The sequence below is a fragment of the Tenebrio molitor genome, chromosome 8, assembly GCF_963966145.1.
Source record: "Tenebrio molitor chromosome 8, icTenMoli1.1, whole genome shotgun sequence".
Lineage (NCBI taxonomy): Eukaryota > Metazoa > Arthropoda > Insecta > Coleoptera > Tenebrionidae > Tenebrio > Tenebrio molitor.
Genome location: NC_091053.1, coordinates 676,580 through 697,902, shown reverse-complemented (window position 1 = coordinate 697,902; position 21,323 = coordinate 676,580). Strand labels below are relative to the sequence as shown.

The window sequence follows — 21,323 nt, the reverse complement described above, 5'->3', positions numbered from 1 at the left end:
TCGCGAGCACGTTGAGTAACGCTTGCGCACCCCGCGGTCGTCGCCGCCGCCGTGGGGATGTTCCTTTATTTCTGATCCACGTTCTGTCCGACGCGCACCAACCAAAATCCGGTCCTCTTTCATCAGCAAATCGCGCCGACACATGTCACCCTCCGGGCGAAGAAGTGACAGTGGTCAGTGATGTGAGAAAATGTGCAAGATGACTCTTTCCCGATGGCTCGTCCTCGCCGTCCTTGTGCTAAGAGGTACTCTAGCTCTTGTAGCGCGCCCCCGCCCCCGCTATCATCGACGGCGACAGTTGCGTGCCCCTAATTAATCGCGTCTGGGCGCATTCCTGATTTCATTCTTGCCAAACGAATTTTTTAATAAGCAATTAGTTGTCAAAGACCGCCCTAATCTCTTATTAATGAGGTGTCTAATTGCGTTTTTCGCTTACGTGATGCGGGGGCGGTTGAATTTGGGTTAATTATCGCGAAGATACTTCCGGGGGCAGCTATTTGGATTTATGCGGGGATTCGGAGCGGTATTGGACAACTCCAAATTAAGTTATTTCGTCATTGAAAATTTTTGCACCCATAAAAGAGGCACGGGCCGCGGATATAACACTTCTTGTTTTTCGGAGCATGAAACGAAATTATTTTGCCCCCGCCTCAGGTTAGACCACCAATTATAATCAACATTTTTAAATTGCTGGCATTATCGCGGTCCTCTTTCGCCCATTTCCTCCAAATTATCTAAGCGCCATTCATAAAAATTTTATTTTATTGTTAATTGGGTGTGGATTGGCCGGTGGGTCTGTAATTTTCCGTGCAGAACCGGCTTTGCACCATTTTTACCGTCCCAAATTGGCTCGTTCTGTTTATTCATTTCCACCCCGAATAACACCGAACCGCTACCCTTTCAACCTAATCAAATTTAAAAGCACAAACAAAAAGTGTTTCTCTTCAAACACACAAAATTTCGATGATCTCGGATAATTTTTACAAAAATTCCACTAAAAGAGAGGGCCGCGCCTAGACCCTTGAGTCGCTCCGATTCGCAACATAACTCAATTTGGCAAGAACGAGATGAGCGCCTCCTTTTGACACTCTTCGGCAATATTGACAGACGAGAAGTTAATAACGGCAAATCCCATTGTGTCAGCTTCGCGTGGAAATCCAATCGATCGAAATCGTTGCAGTTGCAATTGTGTAGACGTGCTGTCTGCCAGGACCGGCATCAGGTGTTAATGCAATTCCTGGCGTGTATTTCCAGAGAGTGCTCGGAAATAATTTATATCTTCCCAGATGTTCACACAAGACAAGGCTCGTTCTAAAAATATTGTACGCACTTCGCTACATTAATTCTTTTCACGCCCTATAAATACACACAGTGGGCATAACGTTTAATAAAAGCGCTTTCCCGACACTAAAACGAAACAACTTTAATGGGCGATTTTCATAAACTTTATGGCGGAAAATACGGCAGTCTCGAGGAAATTCATTCGATTGGATGTGGACGGTGTTTTTGCGATTTTTTTCACAAAATGACACTATTCTAGGATTTATGTCTCCACTAGCGTCTAACGAAGAAATGTTTCATTATTTATTTCTCTAATGCCAATTCAGTATATTTATCTTTCTCCCAACTATTTGTTTTCTCAACATGCACTTCGATTTCCCATACCGCAATAATCTGGTTAGTATTACGCCCACTCTATTTACATTAATTCATTTGTCGACGGAATAAAAAAAATAAGTACGTCTCATCTCTTTGTAATCACTTTGTCATATTTATCCGGCATACCACAAGACTCCACTATTGGTCCTTTCTTATTTTTTTGTGTGGAACATACTCATTATTACTACTATTGAATGAAGGCACTCATGAAAACCCTCATCAAGGCTTGATTATTACGGAATTCCTTTTAAAAGAAATAAAAAAGTATTGAAAGTTACAACTGAATAATATCCATAGCGGCCACCCATTCATGTGGTAGGTACTGAGAGGTTGATACTGGTGATATGAGACATACCACGATGTGGTGGTGTGGGGAAATCTTTGAAAAAAACCCACAGCATGTCCGGCGGCACCGGGGTTAGAACCTGGGACCTCTCGAATGCAAAGTGGCGCGCTAGGCGCTTGGCCACAGTGCTCGGTACATAATTGCAGGTACAGTAGTGCTACTTATACTTATCAGCAGACAATATCTAGTGTGGGCTGTGACATTAGAACTGATTCGATGAAACTTGTAGCAGGCTTTGATTGAAATTGCAAAATTACAAAAAAATATATCATGCTCAATTTATGTTTTATTTGATTCAGTTGCTGCCATTGTTTGTTGTGTTGCAATATTCCCGTAAATTTTTGTGGAAAGTACGTTTATTTGTCATTACCACTTATCGCAAACAAACAAATAAATTCCTTTGATCGCACACGATGAATTTAAACACAAACCTCCCAATAACGGAAATGTGACAATATTTGATCGACCATCACATTACCTTTTCCATTTCATTCCTTGTGTCTTTTTCCAAATTTGTCCGTCCATTTTCATTAACCGCCATTAAGCTGTTAGTATAGACTCACGCAATTAATCAGAATTCGTACATGCTTCTCTTAGTTCAGTTTCACTTACGTGAACGCAAGTTATTGCATTAACTCGACTCTTTTGTGAGACAACTCATCCAATTAGATAAGGCAATATGTCGTCGAGCTGAAAGCTGTTCGCCTTCATACTATTACTTATGGCTTGTATTAATTACGAAAATTAAATGTTGCTCTGACAATGTGGAAGTATTTGTTGATTATGGATTAAATGTCTTCGAATGAAACACAGCCTGACATAAATTCCCCAAATAACGAACAGACAAAATAAATTTGTTTTTTCATGAAAACAAAATAGTTTTAAATATGGATGTAACGAGCGTTCAAAAAATATGTGGTCAACCAGATACATTTGTTTTTTCATGTATTAAAACTAAACAGTTGTAAAAATGCATGTAACGAGCGTTCAAAAAATATGTGGTCAACCAGATACATTTGTTTTTTCATGTAATAAAACGAAACAGTTGTAAAAATGGACGTAACGAGCGTTCAAAAAATATGTGGTCAAGCAGATCGTGCTTTTCTCTCTCGAAAGTTCTCTTTACATTTGTTGGACTAAGAATTGGAAAGCAATAAAATTCGTTGTTTCTGGTTGTGTAATCTTATCGGCATCTCCTTGGGGAGACCTTGACTTCTGTCAGACGCCCTTTGCCGTTTAAGTGACAGCTAATGGAATTAAATACAACAAAATCTCGTAAAGTAAAACGCTGTTTACCTCCGAACTGATGCTTCTGTTTTTGTCAATTAGGAGAATTACACGGTGTAGCAATAAAGTGAGTTAAAAAGCATTTGCTTTCATTGCCTCTCCTTAATTACCAAGATTACATCGTGCAGAGATTATTTTGCAAAACCACAATTTCAAATTAGTAAATATGGCGATCCGAGGAGGCGCTTATCGAGTTTCGACTGTCGTCGATTTGTTTATTTCGGCGCTTTTACCCCTCTAATTGTCCGTGAAAGTCCGGAGGACCCAGTTCCTTAATCCCGCCGTTCCAAGAGAAACATTTATGAAGGCAGTCTGGATGTTTATAACCGCGATAACTGCGGATCATCCTAATAAATTTATTACTATGCTTCATTGTTGGGATGAAAGATTGGAGCTACGGCACAGATTTTAAAAATTCACGCCTCAATCAGATTACATTTTGGAGTGAGTCGCGCTCTAAACAAAGGATTACTTACCGGGAAGATTTTTGTCCTCGCGACCTGCTGTCTCTGTTACGCACATTACACGCTACGAATATCTACTTAAAGTAGTTTCCTTTGCCGTCTAAGTTCCCGGTTTCCTCGCCGTGATCGTCGTGTTTACGATTTCGCTCTTCCGCTTCCCGGTTTTTGTCGACGTTCATGGGAAATAAGATAATTCTCGCCGTGACTTCTGCTACATTTTTTCCAACGGCTGGGAAATCAATGCGGGGCTAATTCGACATGCCGCCACGATCCAAATCTCACAAAGGGCTGCTTGTTTGTTGATGTAGTGCATGAGAACCATATAATTTGCAGAGCTTTACCACCAACTTTGAGTCTAACATAATTACGCGGAGGAATGTACGGGATGCTTCACGATTATTCCACACATCTTAACAAGAGGCTCTCCCTTCGTGACATTTAGGAATTATCATAAAAACAATTGTGCACCAAATCCTAGCACACTTTATTATTAAACTAAAGATCTTGGCAACGCTGATCATTCACAGAATAAAGAACCATTTTTTATCTCTTCCCTAGACAAAACGAGCTCCTGAGGCATTCCTCGCCTTTGGAAAAGAATCTAGAATGGGTCTGGTTAGGGATGGGTTCGAAAGTACGGTGGCAGGGTGCTGATGGGTGGAAATAGTGAGCTAGCATTGGACTATCAATGGCATGCCGTTTTTACACATATCCAGATGTGAAGGTGTGGGAAAACCACAGAAAAAAATCCAATGCCGCACTGGGATTCGAACCTGGCACCTCGCGAATGCAAAACGGCGCACTAAGCACTTGGCCACAACGTTCGGTACATTCAAAACAATTTCTAAGCTTCCTAAAACTGTTGAAACACATGCACATCTCTATTCGATGTTTTATGACAGTGTGCTCACGACAACTGTCATAATAATGACATTCACGGCTGGATATTTCAAGTTAAGCCATACGTTTTCGAATCGCTTGCTTTTGACAGCTGTGTCAGAAGTTTAAAATAATAAAAGTAAGAAAAGAACTGGCTAAGTCAATAATTTTTTTTTTAATATATTTGATAATTCCCTTTGCAGGAAAATCTTTTTTGATCCATTTACTAAACGTCTATTCATGATTAAACTAGAATCTGCTGCAAATAAAATGAAACCAGAACCATAGTTCATTGTATCTTCTGTCATGTTTCCTCTTTGATTATTTTTCCATCAAAGGAATATCAAACTTGCAGGAAGTGCGCTCAGCATAAGACCTCCACAATAATTAGGTTCTTCTTTAGAGGAAAATTTGTAAATCGTCTCTGCTACCAGACGCAAATAATTTCGTCGTATCAACGGCAAATCCATTGTGAAAACGTTGCAGCTTCGTGGAAGGTCAAAAGTCACAGTTTATTGCAAATAAAAGCGGTCTGTGCAGTGCATCGCTTTGAAAATATCATCGCATGAATTTCCCCCAAAACAGAAAACCTTCTTGTGATCCCTTAATAAATAATTTCACTCCTTTCCACGCAATCCCGCAGACATATGTCTGCATCTTGCGATCGCATCACCAACTTTACATTGTTTACGTAAATTTATGTAACTGCCGAGTCAAAACAAACTGTAAAAAGGAGCAGTAAAACTTTTAATTGTACGTAAATTAATTATAGCTCGAGCGGTTTTATTGCCGTTTCATAAGTGCACAGGAAAATTAATTAGGGCTCGTTTCGCAATAGTGTTGCATTCGAAACTGTTTTAGGGGTAGGTCGACGTGTTGCGGTCAACTCACCCCCAGGATACATTACTCCGGCGTGTTGTTCCAAATGAATTTCGAGCAAACACCACTCGGTTTAGTCTTTGCCGTTATAATTAGTCACTTCTGGAAACTATTCCGCATTCCGGAAACTACCAGTTGTCACTTATTACTATTACGGTGTTAAGCAACGGCGGTTGCGATCAATATTTGGATGGGCGGCCGCAGGTAAATTACCATCACGCGGCCATAATTTCTTCGGTTGGTTTACATCTCCCCCAGGTTATTTAAAAAAAAACCTTGTTCCTGATTGTGTGTTGGTTAAGTTTCCCCGCAAATGCGACTCCTAACGGATAAATCTTCATGTTCTTTATTTTCCTTTCGAATCAACATGTTTATTCAAGAATATTTACGTTTGGCATACCTATCGTCTGCAAACCCGCTTTCAAAACAGCTCTTTTTTGCATGAATTTATTTAACGTCTCGAGTGTTTGGATAAGAATTTCTGGGGCTAGAAAGTTTGTCAAATTTACGAATCTCGCCATTACATGATTAGAGAAGTGGGATACGTGGTTAACTCCGCTAAAGCACCCTCCTCAGCTTAATAATAAAGTTATCCTTTATGGCCCCGTCGTAATTTTGTCTTTAAGGCACTGGGAGTTATACGGCGCGATATTTTAATTAAGCTATCACAAAATTTTTGTTTCGAGGGTTGGCACGCACAGAAATGAATTTCTTGGAGAACTTTCTATAACACGGTTTCTCCAGTTATATTTTCTAACAAGAAAACAAATCAAGAGTGCTACCGCATCTTTTGTTTTATCGAAACGGCTGTCTTACCTTGATCGTACACATATCCATACTTGCTATACACAGTCGTTTTATTGGTTGCCTACCTTTCGAAAAATATATTATTAATTAACGCCGTTGCTTTAAAATTGACGTTTCTTTGACAGTTCACCGCAAAATCTGCTCTCCAGTGGCGTCGCGTTTGGCAATAAAGCTGGTAAATTACCCATTTTTACGAGTGTAAAATGTTGCTCTTGTTTATTTTATAAATTCTCTCTATTTTCAGATGATAATAATAAAATACACAATTATATTTTTAACGTCTAAAATTCATTTGAAAAAAATTGACATTTGTTATGTCATTAAATCTGCGAAAGTGCAAAATAAAACATTTGGTCAGCCGAAAAGTGTGATACAAATGTCGTACGGTAGGTATTTTACAGCGCTCGAACTAATCAGGTACTCGGCTTTGCCTCGTGCAAATTTGATAAAGTACTAACCAGCTAATTGTGTAACGAGACAATGGTGACGTTCGCTTCTCTTTATTGAAATGTCCCATCCAGGACGCTCTCGGTGAACAACAATAAATCTCGAATGAATCCCTATTAACGCACGATTTAGAGAAGAAATAAACCTAATAATGGAAGCAATACAAACCCTCGCCTCGTCTCATCGACTAAAGATTGGGTCGAGTACATTAAAGCTAAGATGAAGCCCTTATTTAGCCCAACGACATAATTCTGTTTCCTCAAATTACGGCCGTGATTTGCGATTAAAGCAGTTTCGTATTTTATCGTAAAAATGGCCACGCTCCTGATTTATCGTGGAATTGTTTGTCGGTGTTTTACGGGCTTGTTCTATAATTATAAATTACAGCTGAAATCGCGTTCGCTATCGCCGATCGGCTTTCATAAAGGTGTGAGTGGCTGTGATAAATTTCTAAGCCCCGTTCTACATCGAAGGCAATTAGCCCGATATTTCGTCCCGATACGGCGAAATCAAATTTCGCACCTATCCACGCTCACGCCAATTAGTTCTCCGGATCGGAAGTATGAAAATTAGTTTCTTGCACAATGAATTAACTCGATTTCGCGATAGATTAATCTGGCCGCCGGAAAACTCCAACACCCATCCTCGAAATATGTTTAATTCGACAAGTTTGGATCGCACATGTACTATGGGAATTATCCTGGCTGTAAAGGCACGCTTTACAACGCCAAACTTTATCGAGTTGTTGTGCCATTAAACCTTTATTGGGTTACCTAATTTTATATATTAAAGTTTGTTAGTGCGTCGACGTAATCGAGTTATCCACTAGTTCGAATTACATTACTGGTTAGATTTTAATGGGGGAGGTGAACAAAGAGGTGAGAGAAATTATTTTAATGGCGGTTTCACGAACCATCGGCTCTGGACCGACCTCCATGCTCACCTTTACGAATTACAAGCCCGGCTTACACGATAACAACTCGTCGACTAGTTGCGCCCTCTGGATTTAACAACGGAGATCCTCTAACTTCCACCTTAAGCTCTGGTTTGATGAGTTTGGGAAACTAGTCACCATTCCACGAGAAAGATTACTTCAAATTGATTACGCTTAAAGTGAAGTGTTACAACAATAATAATAATGACAATGTTTTCAAAAAATCCCTCACAAATATTTTTTTCCATAAAGTAAAAGAGATGTTGAGGAAAACATTTAACAAGAGATAAGAGAAGTTTTAATGGTGGTTTCACAACTCGTTGATTTTCAATAGCCGATAGAGATTGCAAAGTATGACAGTCTTTTTAGTAAAAGTTGGACTTGTGTGTTCACAAAACGTACAATTATTGCTGCTTTGACGACAGCAAAATTGTTATACAAAAACTTTCGTTTTCTGTTAAAAATGATTAATGAAATTTAAATATCAAAAGACAATACGAAAAAAATTATGTAAACTGTTCATTAACTTTAGTCGTGGTCCGGCACTACATTTAGCTAAAAATTTAACTGCCCAACTGTTGTAGCTCCAGTAAAGATGGAGATAAAATTGAAGATTTCATCGGAAATAAATACCGAGTACTTTGGCCCAGCGCCTAGCGCGCAACTTTACATTCGGGAGGTCCCGGGTTCTAACCCCGGTGCGGCCTGACGAGGTGTTGGTTTTTTTCAAAGTTTTCCCAACACTATCACATCGTGGTATCACAGATAAGGCGAATGCTGGGTCTCAGTACCTACCACCTTCCTTCCGCACCCATCTTCACCATACCCATCCCGAATCTTCCCGTCCGTATGGCTGAAAAGGCTCTGGAAAGTCTCAGCAGCCCGCCCCCCTTCGGGGGGGAATGAAAAATGTCTCCCCTCTTTACAAAACAAATATACCTACCGGTCCAGGCCTCGTTGTGCAAACTTCACTGCGTACGGTAATAATGTCTATATCCCACTTGTTTTATTTTGAAAACAGAATTAACTTAATAAGCATATATTTTACTAGAAACAGTCCCTTGAAATATGTTTGTCGTATTTAATGATAGCTACGATGATCAAAGCTTTCATAATGAGCAAATATTAAATCCACAAAACGAATGTATTGGTAATATTGTTAGTTTGTAGATACAGCTCAAACCAAGGCAGTTTTTCAGTTTTGAATCAAATCACTCCAATTTGTTTAGTTTCTTGTCTCGATTACTCATTTCGAGCAAATTTATTTCGATAATTCATACTTGTGTTAAAAATGACCTTTAGTTAGTTTAGTTCACTTAAGTAATTACAGTCTGAACTTAAGCGTGTGGAAATAAATAATCCGGAGATGGTAACTGTTTGGTTTTTCCCTTAATCGAGTAAGTCTCAATCCTCCGCAGCTCCATTCGGTATCGGCCCCATTATTCTATTTCTGCACAAGATTTATCGAATGCCTGCAGGAATAAAGCTCCCTCTCGATAATGAATGAAAATGTCGCGTCTGTATATTTTATTAGGTCGCCGTAAAGAAACAGGCTTAAAAGACGTGTCCACTAACAACCCCTTTCGAGTGTAGTCGCGACCCCACGGGCATAAAATTGTTTTGTAGTCGTCTTGTTGATGGAAGTACAAGAGTTTTTACGTCGTTACGGAACTCACTCGAGAACACATAACAAAGCACTTGTAATGTTGCAAACACACACTCCTTCGACACTACTTATCTTGTCCTCCTGACCCCGTTGTTGCTCGTCTTCGACCATTGTTGCTGGTCATTTAGGCCCTAATCTACTCCGGAATTGCTCCAATTTGGACAATGTTTCAGACGTCTTCGCTTTGAAGGACGTCGTTTTGACTATCAGGCCGCAAACCGTGGAGAAGTCGCGACATGCCACACTGATATGCTCCTACGACCTGGAGGGGGCCAGTTTGTACTACGTCAAGTGGTACAGGGGGACTTACGAGTTCTACAGGTACACCCCCAGCGAGAAACCCACCACCAAACTGTTTCCCTTCAAGGCCATCAACGTTGATGTGAGTAACACAGTTTCATGCCTGAAAATTTGAAAAATTATCGCGATTAAATTTTGTCTCGTGATGAAATTTCTTGTGAAGGAGTTACGAACTGTTTGTTGCTTTTTGCAGATGAATCGCTCCAACAGCACTCAAGTCGTCCTTACAGATATAGACTTTCAACTTTCGGGAAACTTCAGTTGCGAAGTTACAACAGCAGAAGAGCCGGCATCTACGCAGACGGCCGTTAAGTCAATGTTGGTCGTACGTAAGTGCCACTACTAAAAGATTTATGTTTCTCTGAAATATCAAACTAAACTTCACTCCGGAAATATTAATAAATTTATAAAACACAACAATCATAAATTTGAAGTTTCTCTTCTTCTAAATGATATTGTTAAGCGAATTTCTCTTATAGCTCCGATTTTGTAAATATGCAACACACAACGCAAGCAGATGACAGCTGTTGATGACTCTGCAAGGGTCTATCTCTTTACGATGTTGCGGATCTAAATATTTTTGAATACCGAGTGCCGTAGACGCGTGGGAAACGCGTCCGGTTTCAATTTGGGAGGTCCGGGGTTCGAATCCCTGGCCGGACTGTAGTTGGAAGAGGTTTTTTTCAAATGTTTTCCTTATCCAGTCCTCTGGACTCACACATCGGAAGTGAATGCTGCCAATGATGACCATATTCTCTGGCAAGCACTCGACTTTGACAGTGTCCCAGCGATTATGATACATTCAACTGGCTCCAGAGCAGCTTAGTACAAAGGCTACAATCTCATTGCCTCAACGGTATTTTCAAAAGCATTTCAGTTTTTGTTGAGGATCACACTAACAAAACCAAAAGAAAAATATTTACATCTCATTTACAAAAATAGCAAATCGAGCACTTTGTTTTTCGACCCGTATTACAATTTCCCAATTACATGCCGCTAATGACTCCGTTATTATATGTATACAAAACCTTTGGCGTGCAAATGTAGATATTATTTATTTTAAGGTCCATTAGCCACGTTTGCATTGAATTTATTTGAGTCGATGAATACACAAGAGAATTACGTAATTGATAGCTTGAACACGTCTGATATTGCTACATGGATACCAATAATTAATTAAAGTTACTGTTTTGCATCGATATTCGCCGATAGATCATCTTGCAGAGAATGCAATCATTCAGTTGGTTAAAATTCATCGAGCGTTCGTTTACAAACCCAGGACAATATGAATTTTTCAGCAACGCTGAAAAAATATTGTATTTGTGTCCAAATTATGATTCTTCATTCGACTTTTATGAAAAACATGACGTAAACAACTCGCTGAGCTACTTTGGATCGATCAAATATAAATTCGATGTAATTGATATGTTCCCTAAAAGCGATAAACTTCAAGGGCTTTAATTATTTAACGAGGAGAAAAAGCAATAAGAGCGTTTTCAACAATGTCAAATTATCTGTAGACATCAAAATATTGGAATATAGGGCGTCAACAGTATCAGTGTAAATAATTGGAGGATAGAAGAGGTCCCAATACCGATCTCTGAGGAACACACAACACCGCTTCGCTTCTACTGGATCTAATTTAATTTAATATAACTATTCAAGTAATATAAAGAAATAAAGATCCAGGTCGTATAACTGCAGGAATATTCCTGCATTTGGAGTGTCATTTTCTGCAGAGAAAATCGTGCAAAATTGTTTTAATTACGACCCAATGTAAACAAATTTCCCGTATTTGCTCGCTTTGCTTTGAATGTTCAGTGATTATTTTCGAATCCTCCGGTTGAAACAAGAGCACCAAACTCTCCGGCATTTTGTTTATTTCTGCGAAGGAGTCTGTTAATTTATTCGGCGTCTTGTCGAAGTTGACGCTACGTTAAACGACTTGTTTAGCATTCAAACTGCCTCTCTGTCGACTTAGTGTCCCCAATTTAGATTGATATAAAGTGCATGTCGTTTTAAACGCAACAAAATTTAAATCCCCCGAGCTGAACATGACGTCGACATCTGAAATATCGATCTCGAGAAAAAATTCGATGTGGGGATAAACTGTTTATTGCCTATCGCGGAGCATGTAAAAACGTCGTCGTTATTGAAGACACGAGAATAACTCTGAAAAATGTCGCCGAACTTCGGCTATTAAATTGGGAAAAATCAATTGATGGATGATAATGACGTACGATAAATGCAAAGGAGGTGGCATAAAACGGGATTCCAGATCGGAGAGCTTCGCTGTCGCTGTCGTTCAGTTTGTTTATCCTGAAACTGAAAAAAAATATTTTCCTGCGGGCAAACTGAGCAGTTTATTAGCTTAACAATCAGACGTAATTAAGTGTTTGTTTTTATGGATTGCAGTTATTTTTAACACTTGCTACAGCTTGAAATTATTCTTGAAAGTGCCCCAAAGGATTTGTCTTAACATTTTAATTAATTTCGATCTCAAAACGATTCATTTTCAAATTACACCTTCTTGGGGATTGAAAAATGAAATGAAATGGTTTAATCAGATAGCACTCATTTGTGTCACTCCTACGTCAAAAAGATTTAACTAGAGACACCTGACTAAGCAAGGCTTTCTAGAGCGTTTTCAGCCACATTGACGGGAAGATTCTGGATGGGTACCGTGAGGATGGGTGCGGAAGGAAGGTGGTGAGAGGTTTACTGACCCAGAATTCGCCTTATCTGTGATATGAGACATACCACGATGTGATGGTGTGGGGAAACCTTTGGAAAAAACCCACACCTGGTCAGGCGGCAGCGGGGTTAGAACCCGGGACCTTCCGAATGTAAAGTGGCGCGTTAGGCGCTTGGCCACAATACTCGGTTAGATTTTTAACTTATGATCCTTATATAGTGAATAAAACTATCTTTCAAATGGGGCAGGCAAATTGGGATTACTCAATAATTGCAAAAGCTATAGACATTCAATTTTTTTTTTCTGTAAATCTTTATTATCAGTCCATATTCAAAACAACTTGATGGAAAATCTTAAGAATTAAATTTCTGTGTCTCGATATTTAAATTATTTCAAATACTCTTGTTTTGCTTCTCTCTCGAATCATTCCTCCTCATGTGGTGCCTACTTCCTTATCTCTCCACATTTTTCCATCGAAATTTTGCCCCTAATCAAGCCCTAATCTTAATATTTTTCAGTCTTTTTACACCGCCTCACTCAAGTTTCCTCACTAGAGCCCGGCAGATACTACAGATATCAATTTCAGCGAATGCGATCTTATACGGCGCGTTCGAGCGGAAATTGTGATTATTTCTGGCAAAGTTGGCAAAGTCTTAGGTGCTGCTCTCCCCGGAGCCTTGTTGCAGAGCATCTCTTCTTATTCCATGCAACATGCATCCGAGCATTATTACGTAATCCCGAGCAGAAGAGGAAACACGTGTCGAATCTCGGAATCGAGCCTTTTACTAAACAAAGGACCAACAAATATTTAAACAGGACACGGAGCGCCGCGCAATCTATCCTCCGCACGAGAGCGGACTCCTGCAAATTTGCTAATTTTTTCCAGGACTTATCGATTTTCCCACACTTGAAGGGTTCTTGGAGGGAGCGCCACCAGATGTGACGTCGCCCATCGACTCACCCCCTTTTTATAATTGTCAACTCTACAAGATGGAAAGATAAAGTTTCGATCTTCAGATCCCCACTACTATTAATCATCTATGTTTCGCCAACAATTCCGAAAAAATTGGCAGGACCTCCGGAGTCCTTTCTTAATTAAAAGGAGGCGACGCGAGTCCCGACACGGCTTACTAAACAGGAGTCGATGAAAAATCGCGGAAGAGTTAATTTCGCCGGATCAATATTAATTCGATTACTTAGAAAATCCATTTTTGCCGAATTTCGTCCGGAATTAATTACGCAATTAAATAAAAAATACCCTGTCGTAAAACGGAGTTTGGTCATTAATCACGGGGGTGTGAAAAATATTTTTAGCGAGATTTAAAAATAGCAATCGTTTTTGACGCGTCGGCTGTCGTGTATTATACACTTTTGCAATTTTCTGCACCAACGGACAGCGAATGCTCTGCGAGGATCTTCTAAACAAACTAACTCAACTCAATCTGGCAGAGCTCTTGAACTTCTTCCCCGGACTAAATTTTTACAACAAGTGGAGTGAAAATTACTCAATTTTCCTGGTTAGTTATGCTGATGTGTATGCGATAATTAGCATGACATGTAGGAATTTAGCGGCTTCGTATAGATGAGTACAATAAAGATGCTAATTAAGATGAATTAATGATGGAGGGTTGGTTCATTCATGTCAGTTCCACGCTTGTGTATTCGGAGGGATGTAGGATTATCTCATTAGTGCGAATAAAAATGTTTAACACACCCCGACATCTCGTTCGATTGTTGTAGCTCCAGCAAAGATGGAGATAAAATTGAAGATTTCATTGGAAATAAAATACCGAGTACTGTGGCCCAAGCGCCTAGCGCGCCACTTTGCATTCGGAAGGTCCCGGGTTCTAACCCCGGTGGCGCCTGACCAGGTGTGGGTTTTTTTCAGAGGTTTCACATCGTGATATGTCTCATATCACAGGTATCAACCTCTCAGTACCCCCTACCTTCCTTCCGCACCCATCCCCACCGTACCCATCCCGAATCTGGCTCTGGAAAGCCTCAGCGATTCGTCTGGGTTAAAATCTGGCGCGTATTCTGGCCGTTTGATATTTTTGTGTAGAATTTACGAGCACAGCGGAGCCAGTTTGATTAATAACTCGATAAGTAATAAAATTGTGTCGGTAAATTTCAGGCGCCACACGTTGCAATAAATTGGCGAGAGAAGCACCTGAAATTTATCCGTGTTCAGGCAAACAAGTTTGTCCATGTTGTCCTCTCGGACACCTGTCATAAATTTCGATTTTCTGTGCAGAGCTGCCGCAGTACCCCCCAACGATAAGCGTGGGCCGGGAGCCCCTGGACTACGGGGACGTCCTCCGTGCAAATTGCAGCTCGCCGCCAGCACGCCCCCCGGCCTGGCTCAAATTCATGCTGAACAACTCGACGGTACGGACGAAATATTTCAATTACTCTTTTATATCCTGCGTCCCCACATCTGACGCTAAATCCGAAGCATTGCTCTCGAAACCCATCAGAAGGAAATTCGATCTTTAAAAAGCATAAAAGAGCGACGTTCTGTCGAATCTCCAACATTTTTCACATTTTCTTCTCGTCAACTTGTTAATGAGTTTTTATGACGCGGTTTCAGTTAACTCTTGAACTTGTTCTTCGGGAATTTTAACTAATCCTGACGAAATCAAATGAAAGTTAGAAATTGCTAATTGATTTTTAACTGGTGTCGCCACCTCGGTGTTATCTGCGACGTTTTTCAAAAAATCTGTTATTTAAATGTTTCAGTTTATTTTTACTATTGACAGAACTGTTTCAAATTTTCAAAATGTTCAAAATGCGTTTCAGAATCGTTTAAATAATAAAGAATGACCATTTTATACATTTCATTTAATTAAAATTACAATATTTATTACCTAATTGTTTTGAAATTTGAACACAGATTTTGTTGATTTTATGTTTGTTTTTGTTGCTGGTAATTGCATAATTAAATATGTTTCCAATCTATTTATGCTTTGAGTGTTTTATTCATTTGTTTTCGTTACTGTAACCAGGCCAACTTTTTTTGTCTAATCGATAAAAATATTCACAATTCATAACAATCAGTTACACAGACCTATTACATAAAATTACCTCTTTCACAATTCACCATAAAAATGTAGGGTGTAAAATTTTGAATTGGGGTAGCTAGAAGAGCTTGGGGTGGAGTCGTGACATAACTACACCAGATTCACAGTATAGAATAACGAGACAAGAAAAAGGAAAACATACAGTGTGTCCAAAAATCTGGAAACACCCAAATGAAAACGCAACGCATAATTTTTGAAAAAAATCCAGACAGGTCAATTAGTGTTTTAAAAAAGATTTCTGCTGATATTTTCTTTTAGGTCTTTTCGATGACCTTGAAACATTTATCATGTTAAAAAAAATCTGTTTTTTCATGAGATTTCTTATGTAAATTGAAAATTTTTTTGACTGTCGGTTAGACAATTAAAAGATCTATTAAAAACGGTAGTAAAAATGCGACGTTGCCATTTAAAAAACCTCTGATGACATCATAACTCTTTCAAGGTCATCAAAAACAGCAAACAGATACCATAAACAGAAAGCTTTTTGAAAACGTTAGTTTTTGCGTTTTTCTCGAAAATCATTCGTTTCTATTTTATTGGGGTGTTTCCAGACTTTTTGGACACACTGTATATTAACATAATTGTATCGGGTGTTTATTAAAATTTCTCCTCAAACAATACAAAAAGTGTCTCCACTTAAGACAATCCTGATTTACGAAAACTTTCCTTTGAAGATTTTTTTTCGGCGTTATTTGCTTAATTCATTCACTGTTATTTTTCCTTATTGTATTTTTTTAGTTGTGTTGCATTTACTTACAGTAGTTATTTAGAATTTTTTTTAAGAATATAATTTTCATAATTCCTCTAACATTTCACATTTTGTTTCTTTTCTTATTTAAAAAATACTTTTTTTTTCTACCTACCCTTTTCAATTTTTTTTTCTAACTACGTATATATTTCAATTTTGCATTAAAAGTCCTCATTTTTCTTCTAGTTACTGTGACCAACTACATTTTATAAAACATGATATACAAGGTGTATTTTTAATATATGCCGAAATTTTACCTACGAGGTTGTAGGACAACGTAGAAAACTAAAAGCAATTTAAAAAAATTGTAGCTCAAAAAATTAATGTCATTTTATTTTTTTTTTACATAGAATTTTTTAAACATTTTTTCCGAGTTCTACATGAAGCCAGTAGCTCGTGATTAAAATATCTGCACAACTTTCAAAATCACCCTGTATAATCTTCGTTTTTTTAACACAATTTCCATTGAGTTATTTTGTTATAAATTTGTCACTTCTTCTTTTTTTCATGTGCCAAATTCCTTCATTTTTATCTCAAATCTCATTTCAATTTACTTTTTCACTTCTGCCCATGCTTCTTTGCTTCCTTTCCTATTTTTTCACTTTTTATAACCTTCTCTTCCACTTTAACTTTATTTGACCACATTTAAATCTTCTACTTACGCATTCTCTACTATTTTTAACCCACCCCCACCCTCCTGCCACCCCCTTTTCGCTCCACCCGTCTAAATCTCAATCTGTTGAAAACTAGGTGAGCTTCACACCTCGCATGCTTCCCCGCCAAGTCCAGGAGGCCCACTGGAGCGACCTGTCCCTCGAGCTGAAGCTCGAAGCCTATCACTTCAACCGGGGTAAACTGATCCTGCGTTGCGCGGCCGAGGTGTCGGAGATTTACTACGAGGAGGCCGTCCTCGAGCTGGCCAGCGCTCGGAATCCGGTCCCTGAAAAAGGTTTTGTTTTTCAACCGGATCGTTCCTGCTTACATTGTTTATTTTGATGTTTTCAGTGAGCGCACTCGACTCGGCCGGGCCCGCTCCCTGCCACACCGTCCTGCTGGGCGTCCTGTTCTTTTTAATTATACGCGTTTAGATAAATTGGTCGGTTTATTTTTGTTAGTTGCTGGTGTCGTGGTTTTGCTCCGTCGTTGTCGTCCTGGAATTTCCTGTTGCGCTGTCGATCGGATTCGTCGAAATTCCCTCATGTCGTGCCTTGTACCGTTCTGTTTCGATTCGAGTTTGCTTGCAGTTTTTTCAGCACTCTGTATATGTAACGAGATTCGGCCATATTGTTGTCACGACATCAGCAATTTCAAATTCGACAATAGTGTAAGTTTTATGTACTTTTATACTAATAGACTAGACCAGATATGTAAGGGGAAGCTTCTACGAAATAACCACCACAATTATCGCTCGCGCTTATTTTTTGTCCGCTTGCTTTCGACAGACAATCACGTCTTGTTTCGGAGGACGTTTCGTGGAAGTCTTCTTCAGAGATGTTCACTATCACCCACATATTTTACGTCCGATTTTGTTGGCAATTAAAAAATTGTTATCTGTGATAATAATAATAACGTAATAATAAAGTCGTTATGTTTAACCCACCCTGTGTCATTCACCCCCGGTAGGTAAGTTGAACCTCCCCCTTGTATTTTCGTCGGAACGTTTCGATTTTATCGCGGGTTTATTTTTAGATAGCTACAAAAACAGACAAATGTGTTTTCACAATATCAATGTTTATAGGTTCCACTCATCCCCATCGCACAGGAAATGAAAGTTGGTTATCTTTCGTTCTATTTTACTCTCCATTAGACATCTTTGAAGTCGGAACGGTTTATTCGAAAATTTACCCGAATTCGGATTACGGCTGCCATTATCCTTTTCTCGACCACAATTAACGCTATTACTATTCAATGAAACAAGCGTCCTAACTAACTTTGCCGATCCTGCTCTATCTCAAATAATAGAGCCTCTGTGCGAATTTCTGTATCGTTCCGTAACAATGGAACGCCACCTACTGCATCATTTATTTCCGCTGAACTTTCTTTCGACGTCGGAGCTGTGATCTTCTCTACAACTGAAGACATGATGTCAGGAAGTTTACCACAAAGGATTTAGCTCATTTAACGAGAACCTACAAGTTTATTAACCAACTTACTAATCCACCGAATCTTCCTAATTTTTAGTTCCTCTTTACACAAAATGCAACAAAGAAATGTCTCTTCTTGTGATTTTGTATTTTCTCAACACTTCAGTGCGAGTTTTTTCAAGGTAAGTAAATATTATTGCAATAAATTACCACTCTTGAAATCGCCGTACAACAAAGTTTTGATTTCGCGAAGTCCAAAATTTGGACTTCGGCAATTTCGAATGTGGCTTTTTCAACAATCTGATATACACAAATTGTTAACAAACAACTTCCGACTAAGTTGAGAATAAAGACAAATTTAATTGGTCTTGAATATTCCAATAGTCAGAACTGTTCTAGCTATGTGGCTAACTATATCAAAGAGAAATGAATGAGCGTGCTTCGGTTTTAGAACTATAACTTTGATCAATTATGCACGTGCGTTTATTAATTATGCTTTGTCGTTGACATCGAAAAATATTTGTAACAATTAAACAACGCTACGATCTGTATCAAAAATGTGAAACATTCGGAAGCAAATCTCTTTGAAACGAGTTTAATTCAAGAGAGTGCAAATCGCAACCGCACGCAACTTTAATGATTAAAAAGTGTACTCTAGTGGCGGTGGTAAAAACCATTGTTTCATTAGAACAATAGGGGTTGGCAATTCACAAGTTCGTGTCACATGTGACAGGGCATAGAAAGCAACCACGCCCTGGTGTGACTGCGCCATCCTAATAGCATCCCCTGACACATTTTATATTATAATTGCTGTTATCACTCCGCTTAATTAGGGAGTGTTCTGTTTCATGACGTTAGGGTGGGTTCGTTGTAATGTAATTATATTATTTAATGCTACGCGATCGTCCCCTTTTTTCCGCTCTCGGGACCACCACTGCACTGTGCAACGTTTTCCAATCGAAAATATTTGAAAATGTATTTTTCTTTGGAAAAAAAGAACCAGCGGACACCTCGACAGTAAAATATTTCTGCAATGGGAAAGTTTTCAACGTACACATCGATGGCGTGTGGTTTTGCAACAAATGGAATTTCAGAAATCACAGATCAAAGAAAGTTGAATAGTCATCCGCGGGGAAAAAATGTATGACATAGAAAAATCTGCAATGTAGTAGTAAATAAAAATAAGACTGGTCTTAACGCGGAACCTTCAAGAAATCCATAAATGTGATTTTTTATGAAATTTTTTATCATCAATAGTTATACAGGGTGATTTTGAAAGTTGTGCAGAAATTTTAACCACGAGGTTCTGGCTTCATGTAGAACTCGGAAAAAATATTTAAAAAATTCTATGTCAAAAAATAAAATGACATTTATTTTTTGAGCTAAAATTTTTTTTAATTGCTTTTAGTCTTCTACGTTGTTCCACAACCTCGTAGGTAAAATTTCGGCACATTTTAAAAATACACCCTGTATATCATATTATATAAAACGTACACCAATGCGGTTTCCTTGTTTTAAAGCATATTTCCTATAGGTTATTTCGCATTGGCCTACATTTTATAAAACATGATATACAACGGTGTATTTTTAAAATGTACCGAAATTTTACCTAAGACAACGTAGAAAACTAAAAGCAATTTAATTTTTTTTTTAATTTTTTGACAGAATTTTTTAAATAGTTTTTCCGAGTTCTACATGAAGCCAACTCCTCGTGGTTAAAATTTTTGCACAACTTTCAAAAACACCCTGTAATTTGAAATGAATCTGAGCGAGATGAATTTTTTTAGGATTCGTAGGATCCAAATTAGAAAAATGGATAATTTTGCAAGTGGTAATCAAAACTTTTTTTAAGCAAAAAAAAAATGTTGCCTGATAAATAATCATTACTCGTCGAAGATTCGACAATGTGATCAATAGAAGAAACAACAATATTCTCATGGTAGAGATTTCAACTTCTCAAAATAAAAAAAAAACATATCTTTCATTTCTTTTCTTCTTTCTTCGTTTCTATACGAAAACAACTTTTACAATATTTTTTTCTTTTTCTTGAGATTTACCTTGCCATCAAACTCTCTAAACTAAAACTTTATCTATCGTTCGTCAGGGGAGATAATAGCTTTATCTACCGCTCGTCAGCTCGTCAGATGCCATGGCAATGAAATGACACTTTATCATTATTCATTATCAATCCAAGAGTACCGGGTGAGTTAAGTTTTACCGCCCGAGCGAAAACACCCACTTCTTATCAATTTAAAATTCTCAAAAAATTCAGGAATTATTGTGTATTAGTGTAGAACAGTCTGTAGAAATATCAAAATTTTTAATTCAATAACCGTTACATTAATTTATATAATTTTTCACCGAGAGTCCTTTCAAACATTTAGGAAAAATTTGGTGCCATTGAAATCATCAAAACATCACCGGTTTTTGAAATAAATGGAATTTGATATTAAAGTGCAAAATTTAGCTATGATTTATTATTAAATTCCACAAAAGAAGTTGACGTAGGTTGTTTATGGTACTTTTTAGGGACTTAAGAATTACTAGAAAAGTGGTTAACAGATGTTTCCCAACAATGAGATATATATTTATGACACTGCAGTTGTAAATCTTGGTCATTTTTCGCTCTTAATGTTAAAAATGGAATCATTCAAAAACGAATAATTTTCTTTTGATGCGGATTTCATAAATGTGCTCTTTGAATTAATTGCGAATTATGAGCGTGTTCGAAAAATTTTTTTTTTTTGCTTAAAATCGATTTTTTTATTTTATGGCTCTGAATTAAGTGATAAGGGAAAATTTATTACACACATTTGAAGTCTTATATCAAGGGAATGTAACCCTAAAGTTTCGTAATTTTTACAAATTTTTTAATAGGCTTAATCGTGAGGGCGGTAAAACTTAACTCACCTGGTATAATGTCATATTTTACTGACGTTTGAAGAAAAATATTTTTTCCCGTGTCACGTTGTTTCTTCTAATGCCGCATCTGCAGTTCCATCTTCCTACTTTTAAATTCTTCTTTTTCTATAAATATGTTTCCATTTT

The 21,323-nt window shown here is 38.2% G+C and overlaps 1 protein-coding gene across 1 annotated transcript; it reads left to right on the top strand.

Moving 5' to 3' along the window:
• Positions 1-56: 56 nt before the first annotated feature.
• On the top strand, positions 57-17,786 carry LOC138136200 (uncharacterized). Its single transcript, XM_069055258.1, has 6 exons — positions 57-245; positions 9,542-9,750; positions 9,862-9,997; positions 14,618-14,751; positions 16,942-17,140; positions 17,197-17,786. Exons 1-6 carry the CDS (start codon positions 191-193, stop codon positions 17,277-17,279), a joined length of 816 nt encoding a protein of 271 aa, XP_068911359.1. The 5' UTR covers positions 57-190; the 3' UTR covers positions 17,280-17,786.
• Positions 17,787-21,323: the final 3,537 nt, after the last annotated feature.